General features: G+C 37.2%; 1 protein-coding gene across 1 annotated transcript in view; it reads left to right on the top strand.

Moving 5' to 3' along the window:
- The window catches only part of LOC109832496 (uncharacterized protein sll1770-like), a 20,517-nt gene extending 12,411 nt beyond the window's left edge, over positions 1-8,106 (top strand). The window contains exons 14-22 of the mRNA XM_020399849.1: positions 5,346-5,434; positions 5,524-5,648; positions 5,765-5,845; positions 5,925-5,985; positions 6,091-6,145; positions 6,254-6,352; positions 6,449-6,538; positions 7,584-7,643; positions 7,746-8,106. Coding sequence (XP_020255438.1) covers positions 5,346-5,434; positions 5,524-5,648; positions 5,765-5,845; positions 5,925-5,985; positions 6,091-6,145; positions 6,254-6,352; positions 6,449-6,538; positions 7,584-7,643; positions 7,746-7,862 — 777 coding nt within the window. The 3' untranslated portion in view covers positions 7,863-8,106. The remainder of the gene's footprint in view (positions 1-5,345; positions 5,435-5,523; positions 5,649-5,764; positions 5,846-5,924; positions 5,986-6,090; positions 6,146-6,253; positions 6,353-6,448; positions 6,539-7,583; positions 7,644-7,745) is intronic.

Genomic DNA, 11,153 nt, shown 5'->3' with positions numbered 1-11,153 from the left:
CTGGAGCCGTCACATCCCATGCGCTGCAACTGGGTGGTGGTGCAGGGGTCTTCGAAGAAGACAATATTGATGAAGATGTTGGATGGCTTAGGCTCCTTCTCTTGTTTACCTCCCAGCCGATCAATGCCCATAAGAGAGATAAATGGTATTATAGTTTTTACCTATGTAAAATTCTTGAGCTTTGTGTTTTGGGGGCTCAGAGAACAAAAAGTTTATTTTTAGGGGTAAAACACCCGTTGAAAAAGTCTTGAGGGATGGGAGACACATTTTCTTTGATTTTGGGGGCTGGAAGCATTTTTCCCATTCAGTATACATCCTCCAAATGCTCTTTATAGGGACTGTTCATATGTTGGCTGACAATACTCGCTGAGTAAGCAATATCCGGTCTAGTGTGTGACAGGTAAATTAGTTTTTCAACAAGTCTTTGATATCTTCTTTTATCAACTGGAACTTGATCTGTCTCTTTGTTGTTCCGTCTTTTAGAGTCCATGGGAGTGTCTCCAGGTTTGCATCCTAACATACCTATATCAGTCAACAGGTCTAGTATGTACTTTCTCTGGGAGATGAAAATTCCCTCCTTGGATCGGGCTACCTCCATGCCCAGAAAGTATCTGAGGGTTCCCAGGTCTTTGATTTCAAACTCCCTTACCAACATTTTCTTCAAATTTGTAATCTCCTCACCATCATCCCCTGTTAGGATTATATCATCAACATAAACAATTAGAATAACTATCTTACCACCATCTGAGAATTTCATAAACATCGTATAATCAGTTTGGCACTGAGTGTAGCTATTATCTCGGATAGCCTTAGCAAACCTATCAAACCAAGCACGTGGAGACTGCTTTAGTTCATATGGAGATTTCTTTAGTTTACATACAAGCCTACAGTTGTTGGAATTCTCCATCCCAGGGGGAATCTGCATGTACACTTCTTCTTTAAGATCACTGTTCAAGAAGGCATTCTTAACATCTAGTTGATACAAAAGCCAATCTGAATTCACAACTAGAGACAATAAAATTCGAACAGTGTTAAGTTTGGCAACTGGGACAAAGGTTTCTTGGTAATCAATACCATAAGACTTAGTGAACCCTTTTGCAACGAGTCTGGCTTTAAACCTCTCTATACTCCCATCTGCATGCTATTTTATTGTAAACATCCATTTGCATCCAATCGGATTCTTCCCTTAGAGGCAAATCTGTGAGAGTCCAGGTACCATTCCTTTCCAGTGTTCGAATTTCTTCTTCTACTGCACGCTTCCAGGCAGAACCGTTGAGAGCTTCTTGGATAGTCTGGGGAATCCGGACACTATCAAGCTTAGTAACAAAAGTTCTGTACGAGGGCGTTAGATTCCCATAAGCAACATATTTCTCAATTGGGTGAGTAGTACACCGTCGTACACCCTTCCTTTGAGCAATGTGCATATCAGAATCATCAACAAGTGGTGTAAGAATATCCATACCTTTATGAATTGAGGCATGTGAGTCCGGATCAGGTGCTTGAGAGTCCTACGGCAATGTGTTGGCCTCTATTTGCTCAACAGGTCTCCTTCTTCTTGAGTAGACAATGAATTCTTGAGAAGGTTGAGAATTGTGAACTGTGACTGTGTTAGGGACTAATTCAGATAGTTGAGGATTTTCAGTTGTTTGAGATACTGTTTTGGATGAAGTAGGTGGTGATGGAAGAGGGACTGTTTGAATTGAGGGGAACACGGCTTGAGTATTTTGAAGGATGACCCAAATTTCAAATTCTCTAGCATTCTCCCCCTGAATTTGTGATTTGGGATAGAACAATTAAGTTTCAAAGAAGGTAACGTCCATGGAGGTATAGACTCGATGAGTTTTGAGGAGTAACATTTGTAGCCCTTTTGATGTGAAGAGTAGCCAATAAAGATACATTTTACGAACTTGGGATCAAGTTTGGTACGATGATGAACATGGACGAAGGATGTGCAGCCAAACACTTTGAGAGGTAAATCAAAGGAGAAAGTTTTAAGGTGAGGGTAAGTTTCAAGAAAGGACATGTCTCAGAGTTTTGAATGCAAGGGTACGACTAGGTATTTGATTAACAAGATAAGTGGCAGTGAGAATAGCTTCTCCCCAAAATTGTTTTGGAACATGATTGGAAAATATAAGGGACCGAGCCACTTCTAATAAATGTATGTTTTTCCTTTCGTCTACTCCATTTTGTTGTGGAATATCGACACACAAACTAATATGGACAATACCATTTTGAGATAAATAGGAACCGAGTAGAATTGAAGTAATCTTTGGCATTATCACTTTTGAATACCTTTATGTTGCTTTGGAATTATGTGAAGATCATTGAGTGAAAGGCTTTGAATATTGAAGATGCCTTGAATTTTTCTCTCATTAGGTATGTCCAAGTGGTTCTATAGTGGTCATCAATGAAGGTGATGAACCATCTAGTTCCATTAACGTTCTTTACTCGAGAAGGCCCCCATATGTCACTATGAATAACAGAAAATGGGTGAGAAGCATTATATTTGAGACTAGAAAAATTGTGGCGAGTATATGTCACTATGAATAACAGAAAATGGGTGAGAAGCATTATATTTGAGACTAGAAAAATTGTGGCGAGTATGTTTGGACAATTGGCAAATTTCACATTGGAGAAGCATTATATTTGAGACTAGAAAAATTGTGGCGAGTATGTTTGGACAATTGGCAAATTTCACATTGAAAAACAATATGCCTTTTATTAGTAAATAGATGTGGAAACATCTTTTCAAGGTACATAAAATTAGGATGACCCAGACGAAAATGCCATAACATAACTTGAGACTCTTTTGAATTTGAATTTGAATTTGAAATAACAGAATTTGAATTGACTGAATTTGAAACTAAACCGACGAAGTTGAAACTGGACTGAAAAATATGTTTGGAATGAAAAGAAGTTGAACTCTATTGAAACAAATATAGACCACCACATTGTCTAGCATTGCCAATCACCTTCCCCGAATCTACCTCTTGAAATTCACAAAAATTTAAATAAAACTTAGCAACACACTTTAGATCATGAGTTAATTTGCTAATGGAAATCAATTTGCAGTCTAATTTTGGCACAAATAAAACAGTGGAGAGAACAATGTCTTTTGACAATCTGATGGATCCTTTTACTGCCATCTATGTAGCACGGACACGGATCCGATACGGCCATCCGACACGCCGACACGAGGCAAATCCTAAAAAATACATAGGATACGTGTGTTCGACACGTGTGTCCGACACGGACACGACACGACACGGCTTCATGTTATGCGTGTCCGTGCTTCATAGACTGCCATTGCCGATGAGCTACCATCAGCAATTCGGACTGCAGACTGAGAGGTGCACGGGCTGTAGCTTTGGAAGGCAATGGGATCACCTGTCATGTGAATCTGATGGATCCTTTTACTGCCATTGCCGAGGAGCTACCATCAGCAATTCAGACTGCAGACTGAGAGGTGCACGGGCTGTAACTTTGGAAGGCAATGAGATCACCTGTCATGTGGTCAGAAGCACCAGAATCGACAATCCAGAGTTTATTTTTCTTGCTGTTTACAGTATAGACAACGTGTGGTATACCTTGGTGGGCCAAAAAAACTAGTGGACTGTTCTGTTGGTGTTGTAGTGGGACGTGTAGAAGATGGCTGCACTGTAGTAGAGGAGATTATGCCCAGGATTTGCTGCAGTGCTTCAAGCTGCTCCTTTCTGTGCAGTTTCCAGCATGTGTCTTTCACACGTCCAACTCTTCTGCGGTGCTCACACCATTGACGGCCGCCCTTCTTGAATTTGCCATCTTGGGATGAGTTGTGAGTAAGGAGAGCAGACCCTTCAGCAGATAGGGATGGATGAATCTCTGGAAGCATTAGTTGTTTTCTGCTTTCTTCTCTACGAACCTCAGCGAAAGCTTCATGGATGGTGGGAAACGGCTTGCTGCCCATGATTCTTCCCCTTACATCATCAAGATTATTGTTAAGACCGAGAAGAAATCGCAAGGTCCTTTTTTGATCGATGATTTTTCGATATAGTGCAGAGTCATTGGAGCACTTCTATGAGTATACTTCATACATGTCAAGCTGCAGCCAAAAACGAGTAAGCATGTTAAATTATTGAGTTACACTGAGATCACCTTGACGGAGATTATACAACCTTGTTTCAATGTTAAATAAAGCAGAGGTGTTTTCAGTGCTTGAATAAGTGTCCCGTACGGCTTCCCAGATATCCTTTGCGGTTTTGAAGAGCAGGAAATTCTCGCCAACTTCTGTGGTCATGAATTGATAAGCCAAGACATCACCAAGTGATCATCTGTTTTTCATGCCCGATACTGAGAATTGGTGATTTCAGGAGCAATAATTTCTCCTGTAAGATGCCAATCTTTCCCTCTACCACACATGAACATGAACACCGATTGAGATCACTGAAGAAAATTATGGCCCTACAATTTGTGGTTGATAACCACTGTTGAGGAGGAATCGGCCACCATGAGACTGAGGGCAGAAGGATCAGCTCTATATGTGACTTCCGATGAAGTAGAGGAAGAATGAGAGGCCATGCCGTATTTGGTCATGAAGAAAAAAAAGTGCAGAAAAATTGCTGGACTGCAAGACAGAGAACGGTACGGGAAGAAAAAATTAGGGTTTAGAACCTAGCTGCTCTGATACCATGAAGAAAGAGTTGAGAAAATTCTGAAATTCTCCTTATTAGAAACCGAGGGTTCTTGCCCCTTATGTACACAGTAATAAGCAACTAATCAGCCCAAGAAAATAGGAAACAAATCCTAAGAAATCAAAACAACAACCGGGAAAGTCTCTTTAATTAGAGAATCCCACTAAACAAGAAAACTAACTAAATTCTAGTATTGACTAATTTCCAGAATTAACTATATAACAAAAATAGAATAAAATCTAGTCTAATACTCGTCTAACTCAATATACAATTCTACAGACGTCATACTGTCCACAATTTTCGTAAGCATTGCTGCCACATCCAGGGTGCTAGGGGGGGATGAACTAATTCAAGGGGTCATTGCCACTGTTTTTCATGCGGTTCTTAGTGGGACCACTGGGCGTAATCTTTCTTCCTGGTTTTTTGCCGTTTTCTGGTGTTCAGTAACTGCAATGGGACTTCTAGTTGTGCATAGCTTCACAATGCATCCCTCACTGTCTATAGCACATATTTTAGTCCTTTCGTAACTTTATAGCTGAAATTCTCTTTTAATTAATATTTGTAGTATCTTTGCCTGCCTTGCTTGCCAGACTAGGGTCTTGGGGATTATCTTATATCAAATTCAACTCGTTGATGAAATCTGCAGCCTAACTTAAGTACAACTCTGACATGTAGGTGCTTCAAGCAATGGTTCAAATGGGTGTCCTGGTTCCAACTGGAGACATGACAGCTGTCAGAAGGACTGCCAAGTTCTTTCTCAATAGGTGATTTAACAGAAACCTATTCTGCATTGCATTTTAAGCAGTATCTTAGTATCTGCTTTTATTAATCTCTTGAATTCAATGACATCCAGCTTTGAAGAGCGCCTTGCAGCACAGAGGAAAGAGAGGGAAATGGCAACCGCCGAGCTTGGGTTCAAAAAGCAATTGAGCAAAGAGGAAAGATTAGAAAAGAAGAAACAAAGACTAGCTGCAATCGGTAGGCATGCAATTTTCATTCAGACATCTCTCTCCCTTAACGTTTTGAGCATTATGCTTTAATGCACTTTCACATTAATTTGCATACTGGTTGGATTTGCAATTTCCATGTTGTAGGTGAGGATCTTCTAGCAATTGCTGCTGATCAACCTTTCCGTTTTCCAGCCACTTTCACATTTGTTGTCAGAGCATTTTCAGGTATAATATTCAATAACAATTCATAATCAGCTGCAAAATTCAATTGGTATCCTTTTTGAAATGGTTGCTGTTTTTGTAGTACTAGATGGAATAGGAAAGGGTTTGGACCCCAGATTTGATATTACAGAGATTGCTAAACCGTGAGTGTGTTTTTACAGTTTCTTATGTCCTCTGTAATTAATCATAAGGCTGTTGAGTTTTTGTATTATTGGATCTGACATGAGCTACATGCTTCTTTTTCATAGATATGCTCTGGAGTTGTTAAGATTTCGTGAGGCTGGTTATGAAGTTCTTGTAAAGGCAATCTTCTAGCTTATCTCTCTTATCTTAAACTGTAACTTGGTAGTTGCTACTTGCTAATTACTATGTCACTTCACATTTTTACTGATTATCTTTTTTTGCATACAGGACCTTAGAAAAAGATGGGAACGACAATCTCGCGCATTCTATAACCTTTTCAGACAAGCTGATAGAGTTGAAAAGCTTGCAGAGATAATTCAGCGTTTGGTAGGGATTAGAAGCTTTCTCCATTGTACAACAGAAGTTGTTTTCAGATATAGCACTTATTATCATTTTCTTTACTGCTCATGACCTTTCTTACAGGAGCAAGGTGATCTCAAGCTTCGAGTACGAACTTTGGAATCTGAGAGAGCTTTCCAGAGAGTTGCTGCTGTACAAAAGACAGTTGGAAATGTGAGTTGATCTTTGGCTTTTGACTTGCATATTCTACGTTACCTTTTCTTTTAGCATAATGTTTAGTAGTGTTTATTCCATATTTGTCAATTTATTGTTTGTCTATAAATAATTTCGGCTTCTGAAAGAAAATTGTTCTTCATTACTGGCTTTGCGCTTTCATGTTCTAAAATTCCTTTCTTTTTCAGCTAGTTTTATATCTTTAAGGAAAGCAAGACACGAAGTTGAAACTTTTTTGTAAGTATTTTATGAGCCGATGATAAATAAGGAAAGATGGGATGCTTGAAAGATGAAGAGCATGACCTAGCTCTTGGTAACATTTTATTTGTGTGGACGCATCAGTAGAATATGTGGAACTTACCTTATTTACTTGCATTAGAAACTCAAATTCAACTGTAAATGAGCCAGCAACTTGCAGGGTACTCATATGATAGGATGTCCTGGTAATGACTACTGTATGTTCTAGCTTCCTTGAGGCTTAATTCCATTTAGTTTTACATAAATTATATTCATCGGCTAACTACATTAAAGTGATTAAACAAAAACTTACTAAGAAAGGTTTCACCTCTCTTGCATATAATGCCAAACCTTCCGCCGGCTGAGTAAGAAAAATGCATGCATCATATAAAAATCTTTCTATACAAGATTGGCAAGCACGACAAATCATATTCTCAGCTTTCTGTTTCACGGAAATATTAAGTATATGCTATCATTTTATAAGTAGAAGAAAAAGGCTTTGGTGAAACAATTTACATTTGCAATTCGTTTTTTTAATTAGCGATGTCAATGTGCAAATTATGCCCAATGCACGCCTCAAAGCCCAATACTTGCGTAACAAATAACCTTTAATTCTGGGGAAATGTTAAATCCTATCATAGCAGAACATTATGCTCTGAGTAACTTGGATGTGGAAATTCATTTTTATTATATGACACTGTTTGTTTCCTTTCTTCAGTGCCTTGATCTCTAAGCAAACTCTGTGTAACTATTTTTTTTTATGAGATACCTCCAACTCATGTCCGAAAGCTTTATTTATTTTCTGTAGGCTGTGGCAGCGGGAAGTCTAATAAACCTGGCAACAATTTTGTATCTTAACTCCATTCGGGTATGCAAATCTACACGACTTTTTGCATAAAAGTACAAAATAACTCAAGACATATTAATTTTCTTCCAGTTGTATGTAGAATTAATTTCTTCACTTTAACAGGGTCCAGCTATGACTGCTTACCTATTCTGTGCATTCTTTGGGCTGCAAGTTCTCTTTGGCCTTCTCAAAGTCAAAAAATTAGATCAACAGGAGAAATTGATAACCGGCACTGCTTGAATGAGCGACGAGTGGAAGTTTGTAGCTGTATTATAATTTTTTTTCTTCCCATTTTAACTTTATTGCTTCTTTTCCTTGCACCTTTTCTTGCAGTAGCGATATCCAGTATTAATATTAAGGTAAGAAAAGTTGTAAATATCATGTTGTATCATGTGTATGTATCCTGTTGAGAAGAGCTAATGTCTTGTATCATCACCTTCAATTTTGATGAAATAAAGTTTTTGAGGCAACATGCTTGGAGCAAGGTTACCTTTTAACCATATTATGTTATGCTATGAATCTATCACTGACCTCTATATTTTGGCGTTTACTTTTATTATATTTTCATATATGCCCCCTGTGCAAAGAAAGGATGTAATGATTCTCTTTTATGTAGAGTGTTGTTCACGGTTATGATTGCATAAACGCGATGACTCAAACCTAATTTCAGATAAATTACTATCATAAACGAGGAGTAACCGTCCACGCGAAAGAAGCTTACTTTCATACTGGATTGCTCATTTCTTCACTTTGCTAACCTTAATAATATCATATCAGATGTTATCACAATAGCAATATCTATCCTTTTTTCTAGGACCAATATCTTCGAATTTGAAATACAATATAATTATCTTAGCGTGACATGTGTTGACAGACTAATTGAGCCACCGAACATTATTATGTCATCTTTATACCGCAAAAGAGAAATGTGCCTCCACTATAATAAGATAGCATGTTATCAGTTTAAAACCCTGCATTAATGTTTTTAATCATCTCCTGAAGACACATGCCAAAGCGTGGGAACTTGATGATGGTGGTGGTCTCCATCATTTTTATCGACTAATATTCTCGTGTATCGTCTAACTTCTTTTCTGTTGCTTTCTACCATAAAGAGAAAAAAAAGGCTTACCTGTTAATTACTACGTTGGGAAAGTCCGGCAGCTGACAGGTGACATTTAATTAGTTTTGTAAACATTTTGCATAATTAATTGATTTTATATCAGTAGAAGAGCTTAACTAAACTTGTATGGTTAAAGAAAATAATGCTGCCGACCTTCAGCTTATTATTTTATATTTCAACTGAATATATTAAGCAGAGAAGTTATTTTGGTTTCTGCCCAAAAAGTTGTTATTTTGGCTGTAGAAAGTTGGACATTGGAAGTTCCCAGTTTAAACATACGAAAAAGATTGAAGATGCCCATTACCATTAATTTTTGTGAAGAGGCAAAAATTACATAAAGAATTACGTCCGCAACTCCAAGGATTCTACAAGACTATAATTGAAGAGGCAAAATTAGAAACTCCAAGGATTCTACAATACTATAATTGAAGAGGCAAAATTAGAAACAGCGCCATGAGCACACGATATATTTATGTTATAGATTTGGACACAATTTTTTCAAAAAAAAAGGGGGCTGCAACACATTGTTGAAAGTTGGGGGGACTGGGGCACATTGAAAGTTGGATTTTAGGGCCTAGAAGCAATTTTCCCATCTAATCATGAGCTGACATGTCTAATCATCCGCTTGCATGACATGGAATCATGATAGAGGGACCCGGACACAATTGTTTTAAAAACAAGTGGCTGCAGCACATTAAAAAAATGAGGGACTGAGGCACATTGAAAGTTGGATTTTGGGGCCTAGAAGCAATTTTTCCAAAATAGATATGTTATATTGATAGAACAAGTCACTATCACCATTTTAGGTGATTTCCAGCACTCACATTTTTTCCTTTATATACAAAAAGTAATCTCGTTGATCTTGTAAGATCAGTAGTCCAGGTGCCTTAATTGTCAACTGAAGTGAATTCATGTTGGATCAAATTGGGTCTATCATCAAATTTACTTGTCAAAACTACTACAAGTAAAAGCTTCCTTTATTAATGAAATTAGAAAATAATTTTGTACCTTTTAAATAATTTAAAGCCGGTCATGTCAGCTCTTAACAAGGACCAAAGGGCAAGTGCCGTCCCAAGTAGACACAAAGAGAAGAAAAAAAGCATCTTTCTCCTACAAGTCATCAAGAGCAGAATCTCAACTCTCAATCACGTTCCTCATTTTATTTTTCCAAATTTCTCAGAAAACCATATTTATTTAGCCAGTTTAAATTAAAGAGCAGGCCTCTTTTTCTATGTAAATTAATTTTAAAATTTACAAGCTTTGACCACATAAAAAGATAGAAAACATATTTACTTACTTGTTCACATGGTTGTAATTGGTAATTTGGCCCTCTCTCTTTAACTCAGTTGATTTTTTTTTGGATTTGGATACTCTCCACTACAAAAAAAGTAGTGGAGAGACCACTACTTTTAATCTCAAGCGTTGATTATTTAGTAGGCGGTTATGATACAATCTAAATCTAATACTTACCATACCCCCGTGTATTGCACTCATTCCTAATTTGCACTAAAAGAAAAAATCATAACCATCAACTAGATAATCAATGGCTGTGATTATGTAATGGTCCCTCCACTATTTTTTTTGTAGTGGAGAGGATCCGATTATACATTTTGAAAGATGTACACCTGAGAAAAGTTCCAATTATGAAAATGTATTTCGTGAAAGATTGCGAGTTGAATATGTATTTTTCTTTTTAAAAAATAAATTTTGAGTTGAAAATTTTATCATAGCCTCGGTCCTGTATTTTCAAGAATTTGCATATATATAATCCCAGAATGTCTAGCATTTTGATTAATTCCTAGCACAAAATCCACTAACAAGTTACCTAGCTATTTTGTCATTCAATCGTTGGGACAGCTTAATCACCTTAACTCATTTACATTAGATCTAAATACGATATAAATTAATTAAGTCACTTTAGTATTTGCTTTAAAATTCATTAGTATTAATTCCTCAATATAATCGCGTCTCCTATTTTAATGAATGACTTCAAAACTACGCAGGACTTCATCATTCGCGGGCGATCTCTCCCTGCTTTTAGGAGAACTTTTTCGTTCACAAATTTTGAGCATCTTTGCAGCTTATGGAAAAGGGTATCAAATGTCATGTTATAATATATAGTTTTGGCATCGAATCTAGGCTTGTCCTAAGTTATCGAAAGTTTACCTTTGGCTCCATTTTTCTTAGCCCTATTGCATTAATCTCTAAGATATAAATTAACAATATTGCCTCTTAATTTGGACAAAACTATATGTAAACAACAAAAATTTCCCTCCTAAGCTGTTTGACTGTTATTATCATGTAGTTTATCAAAATTAATTAAAAACATATAGCAGTGACTCGTGAGTTAAGCTCCAAAGGGATGACATTGGTCACAACCCTACAAGAAAAGCCTTAGTTTATATATAGTG

Source organism: Asparagus officinalis, chromosome 3, assembly GCF_001876935.1.
Source record: "Asparagus officinalis chromosome 3, Aspof.V1, whole genome shotgun sequence".
Taxonomy (NCBI): Eukaryota; Viridiplantae; Streptophyta; class Magnoliopsida; order Asparagales; family Asparagaceae; genus Asparagus; species Asparagus officinalis.
Note: the sequence above shows the minus strand (reverse complement) of the source record. Positions and strands in the feature narration are given on the sequence as shown.